The sequence below is a fragment of the Haliaeetus albicilla genome, chromosome 3 (assembly GCF_947461875.1).
Source record: "Haliaeetus albicilla chromosome 3, bHalAlb1.1, whole genome shotgun sequence".
NCBI classification, from domain to species: Eukaryota; Metazoa; Chordata; class Aves; order Accipitriformes; family Accipitridae; genus Haliaeetus; species Haliaeetus albicilla.
In genome coordinates this window covers 57,728,150-57,755,693 of record NC_091485.1, presented here as the reverse complement: position 1 = coordinate 57,755,693, position 27,544 = coordinate 57,728,150, and the positions used below count along the sequence as shown (strand labels likewise).

General features: G+C 38.3%; 1 protein-coding gene across 2 annotated transcripts in view; it reads right to left on the bottom strand.

Moving 5' to 3' along the window:
• Nucleotides 1-24,938, bottom strand: part of EMC2 (ER membrane protein complex subunit 2) — a 42,381-nt gene extending 17,443 nt beyond the window's left edge. For both annotated transcript variants that reach the window (XM_069779907.1, XM_069779908.1), the window contains exons 1-5: nucleotides 24,799-24,938; nucleotides 19,161-19,274; nucleotides 15,744-15,808; nucleotides 11,317-11,402; nucleotides 8,379-8,436 (exon numbers count right to left, since the gene is read on the bottom strand). In XM_069779907.1, the coding sequence (XP_069636008.1) occupies nucleotides 8,379-8,436; nucleotides 11,317-11,402; nucleotides 15,744-15,808; nucleotides 19,161-19,274; nucleotides 24,799-24,838 (363 nt within the window). In that variant the 5' untranslated portion in view covers nucleotides 24,839-24,938. The remainder of the gene's footprint in view (nucleotides 1-8,378; nucleotides 8,437-11,316; nucleotides 11,403-15,743; nucleotides 15,809-19,160; nucleotides 19,275-24,798) is intronic.
• Nucleotides 24,939-27,544: the final 2,606 nt, after the last annotated feature.

The window sequence follows — 27,544 nt, the reverse complement described above, 5'->3', positions numbered from 1 at the left end:
AAAAGACAAAACTTTCAGTGCTGCAACAAGATCTGCAGGGTTTGACCATGCAGAACCCATGACATGGAAATCCCCCTATCAATTTTCCAGAGTTTAAAACAAAACACTAGAATGGTTATTGGCCAATTCTGTAAATCCAGCATTCTTAATCAAAAGATATATGCCATCTTAAAGAAACACTTATACCGTAATCAGTATCATATGGACTAAGGTACTTCAGTATGTCACATATTTATTAAATAGTGAACCTTTCTAAGATATTTCTTTTAAAGACTAATAATCCCCAATCTGGCACAAGAACTAATCCTCCATTTGTCATGATTCTTTTTAATTAGCATTAGGTAGACTCAAAGTGAAGTGAGGAGTTGAACATTTATAAACTTCTGCATGTGATTAGTAAAACATACCAAGAGAGAATCTAAGACTGTTCTAAATTTCATGGCTGCAAAGAAAGTATTAGTAGGAGAATTTTCAGGGACTGACATCTCTAAGAAAGGAACAATTTCATATCTGTATAACTGCTGCAGCATTAAACAAATTATATTTTGCATCTTAAAAAGAAATTCTTCTAATTTTTATATTTGTTTTTATCAAGGACTTAATATTTTAGAAAATGTGCATTTGGTCTGAGAGTTTGATACATTAAAATAATTTCCTTCAAATTGCAATATGCAAATCAAAACAGAAGCGTAAACAACTACAACAAAGATAAAGGGAAGGGATTACACAGACGTCAAAAAATACCATATAATCTGAATACAACCACCATAACGAACATACTCTTACCAGACTTAAAGTTTTTTCAAAGTTGACCATGGAAGACAGTTAAACCCGGCCAAATCTTGCAAATGAATCTATGCAGGCACAGAGCTGCTGAGTTGAAGCTGCTCCTTTAAGGATAATGTCAAAGCTTAAGCAGCAATGGTGTACATAACTTTTTACAGGATTCTAAGGGGAATCCAATAAATAGCCTATAAAGTCTAACATCAGCACACAGCAAACTGGTAGAAGCTATAAAGGCTAAAAAGCTAAAGTCTGGAATTGGAAAAAATGAAAACTGTTATATACCAAAGAAGAGTAGGAACAGTTTACACAGAGGAAAGTAAGGCTTCCCTGATCTACTGGAGTTCTTTAAAGGAGTCACTAAGAGTGTGGATGAATAAAGATCCATTTAAAAGTCAACTTCGACTTCAAAAATAATTTCAACAAGATCTCTCACTCTGAAGCTGAAAGCTCTGAAGGAAACTAAGCTGCCACAGTGTAAGAGGGGAAGGTCTTCACATGGATAAATTAGTCAAAAGATATAAAATAGAGGAGAAAAGAGTTCTTGTCTACCACCAGTGAGTTCTCTGCACTGAGAATCCCAGAGTTGCCTGTACTAAAAACTACTGCTCAGCATCTTCATAAGTGATCTAACAACGGAATTAACAGTGATGTGCTGAAGTTAATTGATGATAATGAGTTATGTAAGCATAAAGAACAAAAGTCAGTTGCAAAGAACAGCATTCACAACAGTGAAAGTCAGCATGATAAAACAGCCCCTGAAATTTAATCTAGATAAAGGGCTGCAGATAGAGTAAAACAATACTAACAATGTACACAGAAAAGCTGTCTGAATTTGCCCAGTTAGGAATGAGAAGCTGGAGTTGCAACAAACAGTTCTATAAAACATCAGTTCAATGTTCAGAAGAGGTCTTAAAAACCAAACAAAATAAACACCCTAAAACCCCAAATCCGCAACACTATGATACTAGCATTACCAGAAAAGAAGACAGAAGAGAACACATCAGTGGCATCATTTTGCCATTGTATAATTCCATAATGCTCTTGCATTTTTAATACTGACTGCAGTTCTGTCCTCTCCTTCCTCATCCAAATATAGAAAAAAAAAAAAACCAGAAAGGACACTAAGAACACCAGCAGAGTTTCACAGGGCACAGAATAGCAACAAGAACTGCTGGACAGAGGAGGACTTCTCAGCTTAGAGGGAAATAAAAAGCAAAAGATCCCTAAAATAATGGGCATGAATAAAGTGAAAAGAAAACAGCTGTTGACCGTAACAGGCAAATTAGTGGTATCAAATAAAATAGTTAGATTTGAAGGTTGGGGGGGGGGGATTTGCCTAATCCATGAATAATGAAATTTCATTTCTGAATGATGTTGTAGACTCAAGTACACCAAATTTATACAAGTTCAAAAAAGTTAAAAAAAAAAACCCAAACAAACCAATGCAGAAATTTCATGAAGAGCTATTAAAAACAGTTACCACTTCCAACACAGGAAAACCATAGAAATTCGCAGAACAGACCAGAGCATACTGTGATTGTCCCCCTCTTGTACACTTCTGCTATCTGCTATGGGTCACTGTCAGAAACAGGACAAGTAAAATGGACTTTCAGCATGACTCCAGTATAGCTGTTCTTACGTTCTCAAATACTTAATTTCAAGGGACAAAATCTCCACCAACATTTAAAAGTGCTATGCTCACAAAAACAAAACATGGGAAAAAACCTGGAATGCACTCTGCTCTCTTACTTCACTGATCATGATTGAACAAGAAGCAAAACCAAAAATCTCACAAAGGTAAGTGATGCTCTAACTGTCAAAAGAAGAAAACATTTCTTTAGGATCCACATAGTGCATTCTCAGCTTAGCCATCAGTCCTCCTTGGGGACTATCTGAAGCAGCAGCTGCAGCTCTTCATACCTCTCACCAACTCCATCCTGCATCAGACACAGTACCAAACTATCTTTTTTGATTCCCTTTAGAACCACCATTACACATATTTAAGTTTAGGGCTAGTTGTGTCTTTCCCGGCAGTGCTAGCAATATATTTAATGAAACATACACACATGACCTCAGAAAATTCCCCCTATTAGTAGGTACTTCATTTGGTGACCAATCATCCTTCTTGCAACTTAAAGCGCCCTTTAGACAAATGTACAAAGCTGCAAGAACTTCACAGGAGGTCTCTGTTCAAAACGAATGCACAGCTGCTGCAGGAGTTTTAAAGAATTATTACTGTTCAGATGATAAATAGATATCCAACGCTTAGACTTAAGTGCTCATTATTCTCATGTTATTTAGTAGACAAGAAACTGGGGGGGGGGGGGAAGTTACCTATACAGTCAAGAGGGTAGTAACGCACAATGATACAAAGAGATGCTAGGAAGACTGAACTCAAGATATTCGTGATATACAATTGCTGCCTATTTATATGATACTAAGTACTAGGATTTTGCTCTGAATCCTTCTAGTATCTGGATTCCCACATGTCTTCGCCACCTCCTGTGCCTCTTTTGAAACATGTCCAGCTTGGCTCGAAAAAGAATCTCAAAATAATATGGGAAAGTGTAACTTCATGTGAGCATATGCATGCACTTGCTCCTGCCCACTCCCATAAACAACAGAGTTATTAGTGAAGTATTTTATGAACCCTGGAAGGCAACAGCTTCACCCAGAACACTATTGTTCTGAGAATTCTAATTTTTAATTCTTTGTTCACACAACTATATTACTAGACCCATGAAGTTAATGAGATTATCCACACGCTCTAAGCTAAGCAAGCATATACAGTGTCTTGTTGTATTAAAAGCTTAGTTGAAAAAGCAGCAAGAAAAACAGCAAAATTATCACCCCAATAAAGACATCAGATTTTCTGTGGATTAGAATTAAGGCAGAACTTGTGCCTCATCTCACTGTCCCCTGAGGTTGACCAAGTGCTCTGCAATCTTCTTGATGGCTGAGCTGAATAATCAGGAAAAACTGCAGATGCACTAGGATGACAGTGGAGTGGGTTAGACACCAACGTAAGTGATGAACATCATCATCATCAATCTTCTTTGCTCTCCTGGACAGTCACCTCGAGAAGGGCCTGACTGGCAAAAATATTTAGCTATCTAATTAAAATAGATGGGTCTATATTCAAATCGCTCTCCAAAAGCAGAATCTTTGCCAGGGTAAAATAATGCGAAAAGGCATTCAACTTAATCTGATACAGACATATATATATAGTTTAAAAATTCCTCATTTAATATTCATCACAGAATTGAAATCAATAGCAAAATCAGAGAGCTAACTGCCTGCTTAGGAACGGAATCCTAAATAATTTTGCAGAGCTGGGCTTTCATCTGCTCTCCATATGTCAGTACTATTTCATCTCACATGGCTCTGGAACAAATGAGAGAAAAAAAACATCCAAGATGCTACCTCCATTTGTGAGGTTCTTATGTATGAGCCCCATTCACAGAAATGAGGACTTACATATCAAATAGAAAATACAGATATTATCAATTCCATGCAAAATGCCTACTGAACTTAACACAAGCAATCCATCCAAAACATAAACCTTAATGTAGTATCCAGACCACTAATAAGGATACTGAGAACACTGTGAAGATCAACTTGGAATTTAAAAATGCCTACAGTTTGAATGTGGCACTACATTTCATATTGCAATATTATATCAAAGTTTAGCCATTGTGTTACCTCAATTTACAAAGGATACAGCTGAACAATAACTACTTACTTCAAAAGATGTCCAGTCATTTTAAGGGCAGGCAGATTCTAGCATTTTTTAACTAGCATGCTTGAGCATTTAGCCTTATCTCCAGAAGGTATGAAGTGTACCTGGGCTTTCTTTAGTGAAAGAACAGAAATCCCATGTTGCAGAACCACAAGTTTGGTTACCTGCAGCATTCAAATGGTATATGCCTTCACTATTAGAGCTAAAACAGTTACTAACAGAACTAATACACACCAGGTACTACAGGGAATAAGAGACATTTCACCAGTAAGTCTCAAAACTATTTACTGACAGCAGAAAATACAGTGCCTCAAGGCAAAATGTGATTTTTATTTTTTTTTTGTAGGGAAGAAAAAAAAAAGCACACAAGACTTAAATGTTAATACAAATCCCTCTGTTCTGATCTCCTACTCACCCTTCAAGCCATCTGTTCCCCTACATCTGACCTGACCTCTCCTGTTAACTAATCACCTAACATTCCATTAGCTTTCTCTTTTGGTCCTCACAGTTCTGCTTCCTTCTCTTTTTACTCATTTTCTTCTGGATGTTTTTTTTTTCCTTCTCCTGCTCATCACTTGGGTGCAACTCAGAAAGGACAGGAGTCTCCCTACTTTCTCCCCCTTTCCCACAGCCCTACAGCCATGAGGAGCAACTGCAAGGAAGTCCTGCTTAGTCTCTGTAGCCTGGGATAGATCACGCTCAATACAAATGGGATTTTAAGAAGATGTATTTAATAAAAATTCCAGCAGTCTCTACTGAGAACATGAAGCAAAGATTTTCAAATGCCTGTAACTTAGCCAGTTTGGGTGTTTTTCTCATAGTATAATAAAAGCTACATTCTACCAAGAGCTCTTTTCCTGTTGGTATCCAAGGCTTCCCTCCAAAGCAGAGCAGGATGAGGATTTCTCAATGAAATACATTAACAGCAAAAACAAACAAAAAAGTCCTTTCTACCAACCCTACTAAAAAAACAATGTCCCCCTTATTTTGTTCTGAGAAACAGAGTAAGCACTTTATCTGAAGATCTACAAACAACTCAGCCACTGTTCAGCACCAGAATAAAGATTTTCAATTGCATACTACATTAAATTTCAATTAATAAAAAGTCCCTACAATGGAAAATGTTATGCAGCCTTAATAACAGAGTAATCTGCCAGCTACAGCTCTAATAAGCCTTCATTTCAACCAAAATGGACAAGAATGGAAAAGGTTCACATTCTTATCCTATTAAAATGCACACAAGTTTTGCTTTTCACAGGAGTCACATTTCATTCATTAAACTCTTTAGAGAAGGGATAGACTTACTGAACGCCTACATGCTTTGAAAAATGAAACACGATCTCTGAAGTGACAACATTTAACATTGCTCCATTGTCAAATGAGTCATCTTTTTCAGCAAGTTAGCTCACAGTGAGATAAACCATTGAGAGATGATCACCTTTTAAAAACAAAGAGTACTTTGAATTCTATCCTAAGAAATGAAATAAAATAATTACTGTTATCTTGATTTCAGAGTTTTGCATGCAACAAAACCTCACCTGAAAGTGTAAATGTCCATTACATTATTTGAGTTCAAAGTTCACTTTGCATAATGGAAAAGTCTGCTAGGTGTCTAAAATAAGTATTTTTTTGAAAAAGTTTTTTCCATGCTTCTATTTGAAACTGTCAGTCGATGCAAAGTATGATTTTTACATGATTTGGGTGAACAAATGTCTATGTTTCACCTACAGCACTTGCCAAAACATTTAATGTATATAAGCAACTCCATGTGTCAGCGAACCAGAAGAAATTGCTATAAGGTAAGGTGAGTGCCAAGACAAACTCAGCAACAGTTTCTTTTTTAAAATCTCAAAATATTTATTTTCCTACAGCAGCCACATGTGTGCATGGAAATAATTAACAGGTAAAAGACACAAAGAAATCTGCACATGACAATTTATCAAAACTTTCTATTTAACTTTCACTCTTCATATGCAAGGCTTAGCCAACCTACTCTGTAGTTATATATTAAGGAACCTTTGCTTTGCATTTAACACTCCACTTCCGTTCTCAGATCTTAAGAAATCCAATAGATCATGCAGCTGTTTTAATATTTACACTTTATGCTTCTAAATATTACCATTTTATGGATCTTTATGATTTTGTTAAGGAGGAAATCCAAATTAGGTAATAGTCGTGCATATTACTTATGTAAATATATCACTTTGTTCTATAAAACTATCCAGCAAACCACTCAGATGACGTTAGCCATGCTGAGACGGCTGAAGAGTAAAACTGCCAAAAATGCACACTTCAAAGATCTGTGGTCCACAGAAGTCATTGTAATATGGTGCTCCATTTTCCACTGGCTTCAGCAAAAGGTCATAAAAAGTGCACCTAGGTGACCTAATCTTGTGGCTTCACTGTAGATGTGTTCCATCTTGTTTTAACATAACTCTGAAGACTTAGTATTTCTGAAACTCTTTGGGCCATACACTGATAAAAATCCATCAAGATTTACTGCAGACAGCTATGCACCTTGTGCTAAAACTTCTACTCGAAAACACTATAGACATTCAAAGGACAACTGCAGATCACCTGCATTTGTCTCGCAGAACATAGTTCAAGTAGTACGGCCCTAGGGAGAGCGAAAAATAAGAGTGGAGAATTTAAACAGTTTTTACCCTCACGTAAAAAATATGAGTTCTATCACTGCTAAAAGACACAGACTTTAACCTACCACTGTCCTCCGAGTGCTTAACTTGGTATTAATGTTTTCAGATGTGTTGCCTTGAAAATAATTTTCTGGTTTGGTGGTTTTAGGTGTTTTTTGGTTGTGGGTTTTTTTTAATTTGTTTTGTGGGTTTTTTTAAATGGTTTACTTAACTGAAGTGATGGTATTTTATCTATATCCAGCTCTGGCATACCCCAGTTACCCCCAGTTATCTGTGTTTCTGTGGGTTTTCCCCTCCTGAATAGCAGACCACATCCAATAAGCTGACTGAAGAAAGGTAGAGTTTCAAAACGCATGAAGGAACATTGACATGAGACTGCCAAAACATCTGCAATAGCCCAAGTATTACATTTACATAGAAGTTTACCCAATAAAGAGAACCAGTTCCCCAAAACCAAGTTACATAGACAAACATATGCCCTCAAACAGACAATGATTACTGCTAATAAACTGACTCTGCATCATGTGATATAAATATTTGGAACTCCATAGTTTCTTCATGTTTCTAGTTTTATCCTCGTGGAAAAAAATGCATGAAAATACATTGCTACAAGTTTCCCTAGACTTTGATTTTGGTATCTAATAGCTCAAGGTGGCTTACACAACAAGTATTGAAAAAATGCTTAAAAGTAAAGTACAGTCTGCCTCAGATTTTGTTTTATACAATTGGCAAGCTTTATAGTATTTTGATTCAAAAGCTAGTAAAATGTCCCAGACAATAAATCAAAATAACTGCTATTCAAGCACTATCTGAATGTATTCATACACAATATTTAAGTAAGTTTAAGTATTAGGAAGACAGAAGACACATGGCAGACTATATTGGTCCTGTAAATACTGAATATTCAGGGCAAATGGAAAAGCTGAAAGGCCCAATGTAAACCCTACTAAGACTGCTGGAAAGGTTGCTAGTTATAATCCTGTCTTCTAAATTCAGTGTTTAAGCAGGCATTATATCATGCCCTCTCATCATGAAACAAAACTCATTTGTTCTAATGAATGCTACATAGATTATTATACCAGGAAACTAAAGGAAACAAATACAGTAATAGACACGTTTTTCCACAGTGAAACCCACAAAATGTTATCACAATTTCAAACAACAAGCCACTGCAGTTCAGAAAAATCTTTTAAACTTACTGTGTTAGTTGAATCTTCTTGTAAAATTCTATCATACAACTGGATAGCATCATCATACCTGTTCAAAGAAATCATTCTATTTATTTCTGAGACAGAACTCCTGACTTTTTGACTGTCCTTCCAATAGTTAACCCCCCCCCCGCACTTTTTATACTGAATATATTTAAGCAAACTATACTCATAAAAAATTCTCTTGAGTGCTAGCTAAATATGAACAGCAGTATTTTATGCCACCAAGTTAAAAAAAATACACGGTAATTGCTTCATAGAATACTGTTTCAGGAGAAACTTATATATTTTACACCCAAATTTCTTACTCTCCTACCTGTTCTTTTTTTTGTACCCAACAGGTCCAATCATCACATCCCAACTCTACCTTTCACCTCTCCCAAGAAAGAGAAACCCCCAAATTTGAAAGGCCACCCAAAAAAATGACTTTTCATTTCATGATTGTCATTTAAAAGTTCATGTAAGTTTCTTCTGTTATGATTTTATAAAGTATAAGCAGCCACATACAGTAAACTGGGGGGATTCACACAAAAGTCCACCCCTAGACTATACCATAAATCTTGAAAGAAAATGTATTCCACCATCACTACATAGGTTTTATTAATTAATTCTGCTATCTGAAGTATGCTCAAAACAGGTTACTCCAGCTGCTACAAATGCTTTAAACCTTCTGGGAAATAGATCTGTGTGTTCAGCCAGCTATGTACATGACCCAAACTGGACAAATTAAATAATTCAAGTCAAACCACATTTGACTACACAGCTGTTATGCTATCACCACATAACTAGGGCATACTTTGTGTCTTCATGTAGAGTTTGACAAGTAGTTTTTCAGAGGTATTGCTGATTTGGTTTTGATGCTACACATATCCTTCTCACCTTGAACACCCACTGACGTACTCTCACTGCTCCGTAAGCACTGCTGACTTTAGCACAGCTCAGCTGTCCAGTCCAGTTACCGTAAGGTATGAGAACAAATGTCAAAGGAAGCACAAAATCAGAAACAAGTAGAAGGTGACTGCTGTGGACTTGAGCAGATGTACTGTAAAATGCTGTATTCATGTTCCCTGTTAGTTGCTACTTTATCCAACGTATTTTCTAAGACTGAACATGATGGCCATAATCACAGCTTTACAGGGTGAAGTTCCAGAATACTGTTCGTTTGATTAGCAAGCGTCTACGGGAATGTCTCAGTCTACAGGGATGTTCTTTACCCTTTTTTGTTCCTGAGGGGAAGGCAGAATCTTATCCACTCCTAGAAGTCACTTAGAATTTAACAAGAAGCTCACTTCTTCAATTGAAAACGTGATCCCTCCAGCTTAAGTCTCCCTAGGCTAGGCTTCATTTGTAGTCAGTGGAGAGAGACAGGCTTCTCCAGGGCATGGCTTAGAGTACCTGCAGATGGTTTCCTGTTCAAGACAACCCAGAGCTGAAGCCTCTTTCTCCTCTGACTTCTGCAGAAAATCTATGAAGATGAAACATCAGCTTTCGTTATTGCCTCTGCTCCCCCAACATTCCAATCTCAAGGATCTAACCTGACAGAGACATTTTGTCAAGACTTTTTATGAGCACTTTCGGAAAACTGTGGCTCAATCTCAATTCATTGCTGAAACAACACATAATGTTTATGCAGCAGTCGTCTCCCACAAATATCTGTTCCCATGCAATAACATCTTCAATGCAGTCACATAAGCCTGCACAGAATTATGTTCTTTTGTACTTCTGAACAGGTTTCAGGAAGGGGGCAAAATCTGCTGCCATTCTCTCACTGTCTTCCTATACTACATCAAATAAAGACAGAAAGAGAGCTAAGTTTAATGGAAAGTCTTCATCAATGTGTATTTGATATAAAGCGACTGTGAAATGTGGAACATCCAGTTGTCCCAAGACTGGCCCTGTGGTTGTGGAGTCTGGTTATCCACTCCTTTTGACCCAAGCAATGGACATTCATTGGTGGCTCATATCAAGTAACATTTTAAAAGTTAATTTTGCAAGGATGCAATGGATGAACAACATCTGCTAAATAAATAAATTACAAAAAAAAAAAAAGCATTTAGGGATTTACTTTCGAGTTCCAATTCCTTCGTATAAAGATGGCCCAAAAGCTCAAAATCTCACCAACTCCGTATGCAAAATGTGGCATGGAACAGATTTGCTAGCATTCAAAGGCACTGGAAGCTGGAAGTCCTTCTCAACACCCAAGCCAAGTGCTTTAGGAAAAAATGTCGATATCAAAGATGCATACAAAGGAAAAAGGTGGACAACAAAGGTCAACCTCAAGCCCTGAGGTCATTCCTCTTAGAAAACTGTAAAGTTTTAAGCTGTTCATTATTTTAACAACTCCTGTTAAACTTAGTATCTTATAACCATTCCATGCGTCATTTCAAAAAGGTCAGTCTGACTTTTAGGTTCTGCCATTCTATTCCACATGGTTTTTTGAGTTGTTTCTATAACTAACCCTATAGATTTAATCCTTATTAAGTTCTACTTGATTTATCTACACTCAGAAAACAAGGGAAAAGACCTACATCCTGCAGTAATTAGAAGCATAAGAGAACAGTGAAGACAAAAAAATGCTGGCACTGATTTTCATATGCTACTCTAGCTCTGTGAGATGAAACGTTTATCTCTCAGACTTCGTCAAAAAAGCGCCTAGTGTTTTACTGTATAATGACATATGTTGTCGAGTAAGATCTTTTTAATCTATGAAGTCTGATGAGAAGACTTCAAAAATATAACACTGCATAGTACATGCAAAAATGCAATAAAAATGTCTAAACATTATATGATCATGTACGTCGTTGTTTTCCATAAAGAAACTGCCCAGCATTGCTTTGCCATGTTTATATAGTGCCTGAATTCCTTTTTAAGAAATCAAAAGCACCTTTCCGGACAGAAAATACATTTTTTTTTTAAATTCAGGCTTTACCTTTCCATAGCTTCAAATCTCATTCCAGTTAATCGTTTGACTCTGTGGCTCCCAGGAAACTGCCGCCTTAGTTCCTGAAGACAAAACTATAAAAATAAACCCAAAAATACCATTGTGAATATAATTATCTACACAGAAGCTGGAAGGAAAAAAAAAGTCCTTAGCTGATGAATTCAACAACATGAAATGGAACTTCTAAATAAAAGCAAATACCAATTTTTGAAATAAGCAATAAAATGTATTGATAAAGAAAACCTCAGAAACTGAAACTTTGTCTGTTAGAAAACTAATTCTAAGAAATATCTTCCATACAGTTCATTAGATCATCAGGCCTTCTTGGAAATAGTTATTTGTCTAGAAAATTAAACCTACTAAAACAGTGCTGATACTATTAAAACTTGAAGTCTACTTAGTTGCCTCATAACAACACAAGACAGTAAAAAAACAAAATAAAGACGGTAAGAGCTTATGTGAAGCTTCTTTAATAAATGGATATCTTACAATGGAACAAACTATGCTAATACTATGCTCTGTGTTTATTTTTAAAATAAAAATTGAAATCCAAAGAAAATGTTTGTCACTGGCTTGGGTTGAGCCTGCTGGCAGAAGAGGCATAGCTTCTAACTCCTGAAATCAATGAGACACCTGGGCTGGATAAAAGAAATTCATCACAGGCAGATTTCTCCGGATTAGCGAAAAAAGATGTTTGGTAGAGGAACTGAGTCACAACTTCCCCAGAGCAAACGAACTCTAACCATATCATGAATGCGGCTAGATAGCATTGCAAAGTTTGTAGCTGACTCATTACAGTGGGCAGGACAGTCCCCAGGCTCTCAAAAAAGACCACTAGTTTGAATCACATTAAAAGCTTCACGCAGAACCCTCCTTTTCCAGGCATTTCTTTATGCAACTCAGCTTATAAACTTGATCTTCAGACCTAAGGTTGTAGCAGAGGCCTATCTACATAATCTGTTCCATCTCATCACATCCACTGGTCAAAGGAAAAATCCAGAAGCAAATCAGTAAAAATTAATAGATTCCCTCTCTGTTTCTATAGATAAACAGGTTGCTAGAGCACAGAAGAGAGAAATATTCACATCTCTCCATATGCAAAAAAATAGAGAAGGAAGAGAAAGGAAACAGTAATCAAAGCAGTAATGTTTAGCCTCAAGTAAGCACAGGAGATTTTCATCATGATCATCCTAGTTTCCAACAAACCAAGATCTCAAAAATGCAATTTCACATAGCAAGACTCAGGTTTAGCACAGAAACAGTTTACTGGCACTTACAGTGATGTCTAGGTGAACTCCTGCTGCTCTCGACAACAAACTGTCATAAAAAACTACATGTACTTAGCAGTACATTACATGACATCTGAACTAATCTGTGAATGTTCTTAAGAGACAGGAAAATTTACATAAAACTACAGAAAAGTAGTTTCACTCCAGCTTTTACAATACAAACTTCTAGATTTTAAAAAGAACTTTTGCAGACAATAAATCCACCCACTGGCCCAGTGATCTGGGAATCCTGAAGGACAGTGATTTTCAGTATAAAAACATGCACTGCTTTTCTCCAATAAAATTTTTAAATGTCAAAAATTGTAACATTTGCAATAATACTAAGCTCCACAATCTGCAGATGGACTTTTACATCTAGAAAAACCCCACTGACAATACAAAAAAAAGCTGATGAAGTAGCACTCAAGTGCAGCAGTACTACAAGACCAGAATTGTTCACGTTAGATCTGACTACATGATCATCATTCAACCGAATACAGCAGCCACAAAGCCAAAATAAACTCCTGTAGATTAAGACATCACATACAATAAAGTGACATGAAAAGTTGTAAGACAGTCACAAACAACTCACTGCAAGACTTTCAAAAACAAAAGTGCATGAATAAGCTACACTACCTGTATCTTCAAAATGTTCTGGACTCAGCAGCACCGAATGTCCTCCTTTTAAAATTAACCTGTAATCCCCATAATCATTTATGTTATTGAGCACCGGTTCTGCACTATGTCAATATCTCCTTTCGAGATTCTCTCAGAAACTCCGCAACTCCAATGGCAAATCTCATTTGTATGTGAAACTTTAATTTGCAGTTAATTTGTTTTCTGATTCTTTTAATCATGTCAGTTTTTAATTTTAAAGGTCTGACAAAGGCAAAGAAATATAAACCTGGACTTCAGCGTGTAAAATACTGGTAGTGCAAGTACCTGCCAACAGTAGGTGATTTCACCAAAACATGCACATGAAAGAACTGGCTGATTGCAGAAGCGGCATGCATTACACATAGTCATTTTGTGCAGGACAGAGAGGACAACAGTAATAAAAAGAGGAAAGAAAAAGCAAAAGCAAAAGTCAGATAAATTACTCTGAAAACCATCTCAGCCTCCTCATTTGGAGCAGATGAGACCTATCCCCCTAAGCAAAATGCATCACAGCTGTCAAAAGCTCACTGCTAAAAAACAAAAGTTCCGAAGCTGTTTGTCTACTTTGGGGCTACAACTGTAGCAAAAAGCCACATATGATGTTGACTTGTTTGAATTAATTTCTTTATTATAAATCAGTCAGATTTAAAAAAAAAAATTAAAAAAACAACTAAGTTTCCCTCTAAGCTTTTCACCTCCTTTCTGAGCTGCATATAAAATGTTGCACTCCCTCATCTCAAGCAATATTCCTTAGAGGGCACAGAAACTGCAATTTAAAATCTCTGCCACAGTTCGTAAAAATAAATAGTATTTCACAACTGATCTTTCAACACTGGCTCCCTCAACAATTTTGTGAAAGTCTTCCTAAAAAGACCCTGAAAATAAAGACCAAAACTGTTTTAGATACAAATCAGAACATAGAAATATATTTATTTAAACAGTAAGTCTATTTGTTTTTGTTTAAACAAACATCTATACTACAACAGTATTTTCTTCTGAGGAACAAAAGAAAGGGAAGTTCAGTGAGTTCATGACCAGTTCAGCGTGTTATGGCTGTATTTTCCAGTGTACTCCATTTTACCATATACATATGGGATGCAAGATAAACTTGTCTAGTTCTGCCTACTTTCAAATTGCCCTTCTCCCAACTACATCCTCTAGTCTGACCCCTTGTATATCACAGACCATTAAGTTTCACCCAAATGACATCACATGAAGCTCAAAGACTTTATGGGCTATTTTGCCATCTGACAGAGAACAAGGCACTGGAAGAGCAATCCCCATGAAACACCTGGACTCCTGAAAATACCTCTCATTTTACTTAGGATAAGCTCAAGCTTGCTGGATTTCAGGGCACTAGACGAGCTCATGTTTTTTTCCCAGCACTTTGTGAAGGAGGGATGATAAGATTATTAAAATTTGCCTGCAAAACACACTTTGCCTTTTTCAGTTGCTGCCTTTAAAGGATTAGCTAAGCTTCGTTGGGTTTTTTGTTTGTTTTGGTGTTTTTTCATTTTTAATCTAGTGAACAGGTGTTACAGTTCTAAATAAACTCTTTATCTAAATCGCCATTTGTATAATTCAAATACATTTGCATACAAATTGACTAAACCCAAATATCCATTCGCAGTATTTTTATCAAGAATCACTGAATAATTTGGATTGCAAGGGACCTTTGGAGGCCACCTGCTCCAAATCCCCACTCAAAACACAGCCAGCTTCCAAGTGAGTGCAGGACCATATTCCAATCCATTTCTGAGCATCTCCAAAGGAGATTCCACAACTTCTCTGTGACACCTGTCCCAAAGTGTTCATTAACCCCCTTGTTAAAAACTTATTCCTGATATCTAATTGGAATTTCCTTTGTTGCAGCTTACGTCTCTTGCACTTGTCTTTTGCTGCACATCTACAAAAATCTGACTCTGTCTTCTTTATACCTTCCCATTAGTACATATTCAAAGATAGCAATAAAATATCTTCTTAGCTTTCTCAAGACTTAGCAAACCCAGATCTCTCAGCCTTTCTGTATACATTATGCAGTCCAGCTCTTTATTCATCTTGAAGACTTGCTCCAATATGTCAATTACTTTCTTTGACGATAGCCAACATGACATATAATATGAAATGCACGACAGGACATTTTACCTCAAAACATTCAAAAAAACCAATAAAATTGAGAAGTTTTCAATAAACAAACACTCTCTGTACAATATGGCAACTTCAGTATTATTCTTGACATTTAGCCCACACCAGAGTAGCTGTAAATATTTTCATGGCTATTGGAAGAGACATGATCTGTCTAAACAAAAGTTACAGATTAGAGAAGGTGGGTGGAGGCAGTTTCTTCCCAGCAGTGTATTTCTTGATAGATATTCTACAAGTCCAAGCTATGGAGTTCAGAATATCCTATAGCTGTCCAAAGAACTATCTAGAAGAGATACCCAGGAAGAAAACTTAAGGTTTCAGGGAAAAGTCAACTTGAAAACTTACCAATGCCAAATCATCTCGACTGCAGTCCAGGGCAGCAATCATCACCTGTTCATATATTATCCAAACTGGACACAAAAGAGACATTAAATGCAGATAATTTATTTTTTAAGATAATGGGAAACACCTACAACGTAAATAAGATTAATGAATTTTGTCTGTGTATTTTTCCCCTTCTACTCCTGTGGATCACTACTGAAACAGACATTTTAAGAAACTGCTGGAATTAATTAAAAACGCATTTAAGCAATTTTATTGCTTTTAGTAACAAAGTACCTTTTGACATCTTGAGAGGCAAAAAAGCTCTAATTCTCTGCTTTTCCTAACATTATAGCTGCAGTCTTCTAAGCAGATCCCCATTAGGACTTGCTCTCTGATCAGACCTGAAGAACAGACACTTGGGCTAGAAAGAAAATAAATTTCCCTTAACTGTTTCGCTGCTGCAAGTCCTACAAATGTCATCTTCCTGGCATTGAACAATTTCTCTAAATCAATGACAGATCACGTTATTTCTGTTCTAGGCCTACCAGGTTCTTGAATATAAAGAACTTAACACTGTAGCTACATCAGCTTCAGAAAAGAGAGGTTATGGTAGAGGGAAGCACGTAATGTGAGTTTAGAAGTACTAAGTGTTTTGAAGTCATGTAAATACAATCAGGTGCACTCAATAATTCATAGAACTGAAACAGAAGCAAATGTCTTGAAAATAAAAATATAAAATAAAAATAAAATATAAAATAACAATAACAAAGGCCCTCTCATTTTTAAAAATAGTTTCTATGCTATGAATTTGCACTATTTTTTAAAGAAAATACTATTTTTTGCTAAGTATACAAAAGAAGAGAAACAGGCATTAATTTGCCTGTAACCCCTCTTCCCCACTGGAACTATAAGACATATATTCTGTTTTTATTATATAACATATACATTTTTTTCCACGAACGTAAAAATGCATACATAGATGCAGACAAAATACAGAGAACATATATCCATGATATAAACTATATATGATGTTTTTTTAAAAAATTCTAAGAATAAGATACTTTTCTAGTTTATGAAATGGCTCTCCCCATTCGATCAAACTTCTACATTGATGCTTTAAGCCTAGCACAGGTTAGTGTCAGATATTAGGCAAAAGAACACTTGTATGAGAGTCAAGTAACCAGTCCACAGGGATCTGTTTTTCTAATCTGTACTAGGGCTTTCTTGTTCAAGCTTAAAAAAAAACAACATAAAAAGCCAAAGGTCTTACTCCTCTACTTTAAGTCCAACTCTATAGCTTTGGACTACTGACTGTCCCTAAGAAAATCCCAACTTTTCATTAAAATTACAATGTGGATAATAGTATCCCTGCCCCTTAGACTTGACTATTCAGTAAGTTATTTTAAAAACTCTAATAATAATAAATTTTTTGTTCACCAATTACATTGGATGTCTTCTGCCTGAGGAGGCAAGATACCCAAATAATTTACCCCATTGCATTCATTATTCTCCCTTCTATATGCATTGTGAAGTTAGCCACTGTAATATCCAGATGTCTTCTGAAAACACATGAAGCAACAAGACTAACATTCATCATACACAACTCATTCACCTTCCACGGCTACTCAAGAAAGAATTCTACGTCTACTGTAGAAGTTTGTGGGTTTTTTTGGTTGTTTGTTTTTAAAACGGTATATAGTTGCTTCTGATATTACTTTAAAAAAAAAAATAAACAGAATGCAAATATGTAAATTAATTTCATCTACTTTTATGCATTGGCTAAGAACATGAGGAACATCACAGGTAATTTATCTAATAAATCCTGAATGTCAAGTCTATAAAAGCATAAAATGCATACATCTTGAAAAGAAGGACAAACTCAACACTGAAAAGAAAGGAACGTCTCAGCCTGTATTACTGACAAAAGCATTTCAGAAAGGCATTGGTAAGATTCAAGAGGAATATCAAGCTCTTCAACAATTTCTTACTAAAATACAATTCTCATAAATTACTAGCAACATGGTAAGAAGAAAATAAAATCAAGGTTAGTTCTCAAAGTTCTTCTAAAGCAGAGGGAACCTACCACAACTCTCTTGCAGGTGGGTGTATTAAGCCTACCCATGTAGTCTAAAAACAAGCACGTTCCTCAGAGTTACAGTATAAGACCCCCTCACAGTGCAGTATCTTCTGCAGACACTGAATCTCCAAACGCACTTCATGACTCACTGCTATGCATAGAGGTATCTTCAATACATGATATTTTGGGTAGATTATCCATGTATTTATATCCAAAAGAGTACAACATTTGCAGTGGCAAAGTTCCTTACAACAGAAAGAACTCCAGAACAGAATTACAGCTTGGAAGGTGCAAGACAGAACCAGAGCAAAGCATTTATATAAAACGAATCCTATCTGCAGAACTCCAAACCCAATACTGAAAGATTCCTCACCTGACAAGAAAGGGAGGCAAAGTGTCCTTCTGAAATGACTATGTAGATTTTAATTCCTGGAACACCGTATGACGTTAGGTATATAAAATTAAAGTTAACTAACTACAGCTGAACAAAGTTAATCATATGGCATACTGTAACTTTTATTAGTAAATACAATGCACTGCTGTGGCTGCTAAAATCCACTGTGACTATATAGCAGAAGTTAATAAAATGAAAGAACTACAAGAGAAATGTATTAAAGAATGTCTGTATTAAATTACCTGAATTATAAAAAAGGGAAAAAGAAGAAAGAATGAGCATTAAAATAAAAACCTGTGTGAGATTAATATGCAAACCTATACAATCTTGACAGCACTTTGTTATACTTTGTTTTATTTTATGCTTATAATAGAGAGCGTTATTGTATTGTGGCATGTTTCTAAACAATTCTCTTTTAGTAAAAAAATGTTATATCCAAGCTTTTGTCTACTGAAATTAGTGTAAGGCAGTTAAAATCCCCTGAAAATAATAATTTCATGAATAGTGGAAACTTAGACTTACCTTCAACTATAATATCACAAATGTAATGTTGTAATAAAAGCAGCCTTAATATTAATTTCTGCAGTATGTATGACCTGACTGAGGAATAGCTTTCTCTGTTATAAAAAGATACTTCTCAATTTTTGCCACAGTGTTGAAGAACAGAAAATCAGCCAAATGACAGCTAAATAACCGTTTCACACTAAGTTTTCACATAATGGTCTAACTACTAACACAGCAAACTAACAGTTCTAGGAGGTAATTTTTCCATCTGTTTTCACTGCAGCCTATATTTGGGAAAGAAATAAAATCTGGGAATTCTGGAAGCCTATTAGACTAAGAAAGCAATATATATTTCAGCAATATAGCAGATACAGAAAGGGAACACAGACATACAAAATAGAATCTGAAAAGAGAAAACAAAATCAGAGAATGGAAGTTTTAAAAATAATGATTGTTTACTTACTGTCATCTCCAAGTTTAGATGCATATTCATTAATTAACTCTTCTCCAACATCCACGATCTGTTCACTGTTTCGGTAGTTTTCTTCCCTCCATTTCCTCATTTTATCACGCATATCTGGGGGCAAAGGGGAGAAAAACATAAGAAAATATTGAGATTTCCAGATAGTAATGGAATTTGAATTTTATTTCTTAAAAATATGCATATGAAGAATGGGTTTAGAGAGCAATAGATCTAAAAAAGTAACTTCTACTAATATTAGAAGCTACTAGAGAACAGATAGGTGTACCAGACCTCTGAAACCATATACACAAACCACGTTCATGCTTTAATATAATCGATTCAATTTCTAAGTTTGCACTCTCTCAGGTTAGTAACATATGCAGTAAGACCCCCTTATACCTAGTTATCCAATAAATGATAAATTTAACAGACATTACCCATGGTTAGGAAAAATAGGCTACGAGAGATTTCTCCCAATTAGTTTCAAATTCATATTTACAAACAGTAGTATAATTGCATTTCTGCTCCAGGTGAATAAATTTTCACTCTTAGTATTAGAAAAACTATGAGAACTCAACCACTGCTCACGTTTATCATTGTAAGCAAAATGCTGTGAACTTCCACTCTCAAAAGAATCTACACACTCCTACAGAAAGGAGCCACAAGAAAAGCAGACATGAAAGTGAAGGCTTTCTACACCACAGAAGTACCCGAAGGTATAAAAATTATCGCTATCTAGGTAAGATAGAAAAGACAGTTTCTTTTAGCACTAGGATTTTTCTTTCAAGAGTACATTTACTATGGATCAGATCTCCAAGACAGCAGGCATACTCAGTCAGCTAAAGAGCACTACCTAGCCTAGGTTTTAGTTATCCTCTGGATCAGGAAATTGCTAAGAATGGGATTTTATATACCTATATACATTTATATACGTGTAGACGTTCCACATACAAGAACAGATTTTGAGGAAACTTAAGGAAAATAGTTTTCATTAATAAGACAGTAGCTTTACTAACATGAAGGTACCATGACAACTGTTGCCAATATTTTTTTTAAACTTTACAACTGCTGGAAAAACAAACCCAACAATAGATCTAAACACTGTCAGTTTTTCTTCAAAATGCATAGTTAACATAACTGACAGATAAAAATTAAACACTGAGCTTTCTTCCATCTACCTGAAGTGATCTCAGATTGCTCATAAGACTGTTATTGTGCTACATTTTGTATTTTGAAATTCAACCAAAACCACCACAGGGTTACATTTCATATGCATGGGTAAATTTAAACGGTTCTAGACACATGATGGTCCCTGGATATTCAAAGTTAGACAGCAAGAATGTGAGAGAACAGAAACATTCACAAAAGCCGACAAGCTAAACACATAAAAATAAATAAGCTGTCTGATTTCCATCCACTCATTTACTTGGAAATTATCAATGCCTCCATTCCAGTGTGATTCCAAATGGAATAGTGTCTGAATTATGTATTAACAGAACACACATCTACCATTCATCACCCAAGCACAGCATTTACAGCGATGGAAAAAAACTGTCGACGCAGAACAGTATAACAGTATATCAGCTGATGACCAAAAAACAAAGTTAAAAAAAAAAAGTTCTCATTGATGTGAATCTATCAGGAGGCTCATCAGTTTTAGAAATAATGAATTTTAAGGTAGAAGAAAGAAAATGCTAAAAAAACTGCAGTAAAATTTACACAAGACTTTTCACAATGTTGTCAAACTTAATGAATTGTTTACTAAGAAAGCTATCAAAAGTCAGCCAATAATAATTTAAGTCTTGGAGGCAAATCTACATACAGCACATAATACAAGGTTGGGCAATAGCAATTGGAGATTTTAGAAAAAAAATGTTAAAGACATGTCTAGTTTCAGCTACAATTACTCCTGTCACATATATAGGCTGGTCCTGAGCAATTGTTATATTTGTTTCAGTCCTAAATTCTCTTAAATTACCAAGCTTTGCACATATAAATCAAAACATTACAAGTTCAAAGGAGCAGATGCACTTGCCACAATGTTTGCTGTTCCCAAAAAACATGCAAGCAGCCTACAGCAAGCCAAAAGAAATAACCTGTGTTTTATTTTTGTGTCTGTTAAGTGTCAGTTAATTTGGCTTGAGCAACCAGATATGAAGTGATCCTCCTATAATTACTTATACTTTGATTGTTTAGCTGGATCATAGTTTTCAAGTCCTCGATATCTAAAAGCACCCGCTGAAATAAAGGAAGCTACCCCTATTACTAGAGACATACATTGCATACTCCAAAACATTACCTTGACATGTAACAACTGCTGCCACCAGCAGTCACTCAGGGACCCCATAACCATTATATTTCTAGAGCTCATTTGTACATTGTTCTTCTGTTACAGACACCAAATCTTCCACCACACCTCAGCTCCACCCACTCTCATCTTCCAAAATAGGAATCAAGCCAAAAACCTCACAAATCCACCAGTTCAACAAGCTTACCTAAACGCACAGGGTGTGCAATGGCCTGGCAAACTGCTCCCTGCGGGTTTCCAGACCCCTGGCCTTATCCGGATGCCTAACTAGTACTTTGCAAGTGCAAGCGGAGGCAAAGGCAGCTCAGCTGGGCACTGCGGATGCTGTCTCTAACCATAACAACTCAGCTTTCAAAGTGGCCTCAACTAATGCCCCGGCATCTCACCTTTGCCTGTTGTAACCCTGCAAATTCATATATAAAATCCAGAGTAAAGTGATCTGCCCCTTTGATTACAACTGAAAATTAGGAATACCTAAAAGCAAGGAAACACAGCATGGAACACAACGAAAACACCTCACCAACACTTAATTGCACACAGATTATGACAGAGATAAAACATTAGACTGTCTTCCATTTCCTACAGTCTTTCTATACAACCTAAATATGAATTCAGTTTCTAAGTCACAGGAAGGAAGAAATTTTGTCATCTAAAATGGACTCAAATGACTGGAGACATTAAAAGATAGAAGTGTTCAGGTTTTAAATTCGTTTGGGATTTTCTCTTTGTTATATATCATGTTCCCCAATACATACATTTGCAAGAAAATGGCCTCACATATACAGACTGTTAATTTCATCCTATAAAGCATTTTACGGTATTTTCAAAATACACTTTAAAGCTCAAGACATAGCAGCAGACAAAGTAAAGAAAGAAAAATAAAGATAGCTCCAACAGTAGAAAATACAGTTATTTTCAGTTATCTTTCCTAACCATCTGTAAAACGCATTGATCTAACATAAAATTTAGTCATGGTTAAAACTCCTACCTTTGTCACAAAGAACCCAAGTGAAAAGCGAAGCAAGGTAGAAACTGTATTTCATTTGTCTCATGTTATTCTTTTTCCCTAACCTCCAATCAGTTCTTTGAGAAATATGCAAGTAAAAACCATCTTGTTTACAAAGGACTGAGTATATAAAGGACATTTTTCAGATAAATATCAACTATACACCTGGTTGTCTAAAATGCTTAATTTCTATGAAAACTCAAGATGAGATACATTAAATTCCTAGAACTGCGTCCAAGGTACTAGGTCACAATGCTGCTGGGATCATCCCACCCATGATAAAAGTCCCCCGCTGGTCCCCAAAAATTTCTCATTCAACAAACCCATATGCAAAACCATGCACCTAGCACAATGTCACAGATGTCAATCAAAACTCTTGGAAGTAGAATATGGAGGTTATTTCTAAGAGTAGAATGTTCACCTCAGTATGAATTAGCCAAGTCCAAAAGCAGTAAGCTTTAGCATCCTGTACCTGGCCTTTACATTAGAGGACAAAGACACAACTTTGCAATACTGTCAGCCAAAACTATCTAGGGCTAAATGTACAGAAACATATCCACAGTGCATGTTACCTATCCTGTGAAAAATCTCGTCTCTCTTCACAATCACTGACACCTGAGAACAAGAGGAGGGAAAACACCCCCTACATCTCTGCTTTTTGTAACCATGTATGTTCAAGCAAAATAAAAACTAGAAAAGTTCTTTACAGAAGCTGGTTTAGAGCAACTTCTGGGAAAGCCTAATGGCACCAGTAATGCTCCATACAACTTCCCTTCCCATACAGTGGCCTGCCTGCTCTCTACCCAAGCTGAGCTTCACAAGCGCTATACCTCCTCACAAGAGAGATAAAAGAACGGGCAACCAAGCTTTTTCTAAAGTGCTAAGTTAGCCTAATGATATCATGCTGATGCAACCAAGTATCAGAGCAAAACTGCCTATAAACTGACCACCAGAGACAATGGCAAGAAAGCCCTCCTCTTCATCCTTAATCATTCAGTTACAGCACTATTTTCTTCAATACCAGCTAAAGCATTTTCTGACATCAATGCAATTTGAGCTGAAGACTGAATATTTCAAATTCCATTTTGTTTTGCTTCAGAACCCTACAGAAAAAGGTGCAGAAAACACAGCACGGGCACTATTTCTGATGGGCAAGTTACTGGCATCTGCTACAATACATCCCACGCAACGTTCTTCCTCTTATCCCCATACTACAAAACCAAACTAACCAACAATCTATGCTCAGGGAATTATTCTATTGCTCAATTATTTCTTCACAGATTAGCAGTAAATAAATTAAAAAAAACCAAAGATCACACAGCTTCTCTCCGCATTGTCTTCTCTACTGTATAACGTTCGTAATGCATGGGACCGCCTAGCTAAAGGTTCCCCCTTTATGGCCAAATTACAGAGAAGCATTAATTTAGTCCTGATAGGAGGCTGTAATGGGTTCGAGCGCTGTATGAACTCACATTTGAACACATACTGCTTATGAGAAAAGCCACCGAGGGTGTCAGGCAAACCTCAGAAAGTATTGTTATATGAAAAATAAATAATCGTTACGATCAAACAGATATGAAAGCTACAAAGATCTGGGGAGCAGGATTTCCAAAAGCCTGCATGTCGCTTCAGAGCTTCTGGGAGTTCCTCCACAAACGCTTATGATCACGTTTCAGGCAAGCATCAGGTAATTTTCAGGTGCTCCAAAAGGTGAGCCAGGACGCAAGCTGCCGACCCAACCAAGAGGCCTTTTTTTCTTGTAAGCGCTGTGTCAGCGCTTTGGGGGGGGTCGGGAAGCGGGGCGGGGGGGAGGAACCCCCCGCCGCCGCCCTCGGGGGAACCGGGGCTCCGTCCCCACAAAGCGGAGGCGGCGGCTGGAGGGCCCCGGCCCGCAGCGGCGCTGGGGAAGCTCCCCCCGCCGCGCACCGGGGGCAGGCACGGGGCCCTCGCTGGGCGACGCGCGCCTCACGCAGCCGGCGGGCCGGCGGGCCCCGAGGGGCTGAGCAGCGCTCGCCGACGCCGCTTCTCCGGCGGCGCCGCCCCGCTTGCGCCGGCCGGCCGGCCGCCCGCAGCCCGAGGAGCCCGGCAGCTGCCAGAACCGCCGCCCCCCGGCCCCGCCCGGGAAGCGGTGCCGGTGCCGCCACCGCCCGGCAGCGGCCGCCGGGGCACAGGCGCCGGCCTGCGCCGGGCCCGCCGCGCAGCGGGGCTCCGGGGGCACCGCGCGGGCTGCGGCCACCGCCGCCCCCACCCCGCGCCCGGGGGTGGGCGGGTCGGCCGCTCGGCCCGGGCCCGGCCGGGAGGCCGCCGTCTGGCCGCGACGTTACCTTCCCAAGTCACGTCGTACATCTCCGACACCTTCGCCATCTTGGCGGCCGCCCGCGTGACGCGCCGCCGTGACGGCCCCGGCCGTCATTGGCGGGCAGGGCGGGCGGCGCCCCGCGGCGGGGCCGGCCCGGCGCGGCGGGACGCGCCGCCCGCCGGACGCGCCGCCCGCCTGCGCAGGCCCGCCGGGGCCTCCTCCCACCCTCCGGCCAGCGAGGCCTGGCTTAGGTGCCGCATTAAAACGCGCAGAAGAGCCTAAACCGGAGGTGGCACTACGGGCTGCAGGTTAATTTCTCCCGTGTTATCATCCACGTCAACTCCCCGTGCCCAGTTCGCGTGGCGCAAAGCCCTGCGCCTGGGATGCGCGCCCCGTGAGGAGGCCCCTGCGCCGGTTTGCTTTCAGCCTGCAAACTGCCAGTGCGTTTCGTGCCCCCGGGCGCCTGGAGACGGGCATGAACCAGCAAGGATGAACCACCCGTTCCTCTGCGTTTGCTCCAGCCGCCCCAGGTGCAGCCAACCACCGGTGGCAAATTTCTGGCTACGAGTCGGAGAAGCCCTGAGGGGGCCTACAGCCCAGAGCAGGGCCAGGGGCCCGCTGCCGGCCATGCCCACCTCTGTCTCCTCTCCACCACTTGTTTTCCAACACTGTGGCTTCTGCAGACCACCAGTCGCGGAGATGAAGGGTTTCTTAGTAAAGAAGGCTCCCAATGTCAATACTGTGTAGTTGTTCAAGAATACATGTATCTCCGCTGAAGATGTTAGAAGAATGGCGATGGATCATTAACTTCATGTATTCTAACAACGGAAATGGTTTTCAGAAAATATCACCAGAAACTTACTTGCCTGATGTTCAACTCTGACAAGTCCTCTCCTGGGAAACACCTCAGGCTCCCTACTCAAAATTAATCCCCTAGCTCCATCAACAAATGGTACCCTAGTATCGAGAAAACTCTGTCTGTATTTATTGTGTCGCTTCCTCTGTATTAGAATAAACTACTAATTCTTAATACAATCTACAGTGTAATTACATGTAATGACTTAGACAGCTAAAAGGCCTCAATTGGAATTCAAATAGTGGTCTAGAAAGACTGTGTATGCCTGATTTTTCTTCCCTTGAAAGCAGTTTTTGATCTTCTGAGTCACTGAATTTTTTAGACCTTGTATAGCGCAACTGTACTTGCAGGTAATTTTAAAATACCAGTGTCTGTATTATCTGAACACTTCCAAAAACACTTATTTATTCTTGTAGTATTCCTATGAGTAGGGGACAGTAAGTCCCCTTTTAGTCCCTTACTTTTAGACAGTAAGTCCTACTACAGGAGCAATACTCCTGTTTTACAAGTAAAGGAATGAATGCAGAATGGTTGTGTGCCAGATCCATAAAGGATTTAGCAAAGACCTGCTCTGTACATTACTGGGTAACACTGACAGCTGAGGTAAAAGGTGAAATTAGCTTGCAGAGTTCAGTACTGCTGGATTGCTGAGCTAGGTGTAATGCCTAATGTGGGACGCAGACGGAACTTTTAAGCATATAAATCCAAAATTTTGATCCTTTTAAAAGCCCTGTCAGCTGCCACCTAATGCTGAAGGAACTGAAATTTAAGAAACATATGTTTGAAGTGTTTAGGAGGGGTTCGGACTTTTAAGTTCCCTGGACATCTACCTCTGTGCTTCTGCACCTGCCCACAACTTTCTGTCTCAGCAGGAGGCGGGAGGTGGTACCTCACAGGCGCTCAGTCTAGTTCCATTCACAGTGATAACTCTGATCTCTCTCCTAGCTAGATGTAGGCAGCTCCCTGGTTATGCTGGATTGCTTCCCAAGACATGCAGCCCTCCACCTGCACTGTAAGAGGAGACTGGATCCTGAAGTTACGCACTGTTGAGTGTTGCCTGCTGCCTTTTTTGGACGCAGTCTTGAACGACTTGCCTAAAACCACATACGCCGTGTTCTGCCGAGCTCAAAACTGACCCTTCTACTTCTTTCGTCTGCTCTTACTGTGGAGGAGGAAGCCATCCACACTCACCAAGAGATGGGAATTATTGTTACAATATCCCATTATGCCAGATACTGTTACAGTTGGAAACAGAAATGGTTTTGTTATTAAGCTTTTTCTTCTTGGAAACAAAACAGTGGTCTTGAAAGCTGTTTTCTAATGCCAAGGAGCTCCATCACTTAATTCAAATGTTAAAGTGTTTTGCTAATACAGCTTAAAAAGCTTTAAAAAGGGAATAGTCGTGAAATTTCTTTTCTGGATCTGTCATGTTCTGTTCTTGTGCCACTTCCGCAGGAACCGACTGGAAAGGTAGTGATCCAAATCTCACATAATAATGGCAAATGCAAGGTGTTTTGAGGGGACTATTTAAAAGTGCAGAAAACTCACCACAAGCTTTTTGTAGGTAGCACAGCTAGTTCTACATACTACCAAATGAAAACGAAAAAAAAAAAAACCAGATCCTTTTTTGCTCAGTTTCCTATTAAAAAACCTTTCTCTTCTATTATGAAACCCTTCGGTCAGTTCAATAATAATTCGGTCAGAATTATGGTTCTGAGAAGTGATATCTACCAAAGATGAAGAACATCATAGTAATTTAGTTTACAGCTTACCAATATAGCAAAGCATGGAATTCTGTGTCCTGTGCATGAGATACTGGGCATATAGAGATATTTGGGCTCATCACCTAATAGGATCTAGAACCTATTTTAGTTCAGTAATGTTGGGGAGTTAGTTTAGTAATGTAACAGTGGTG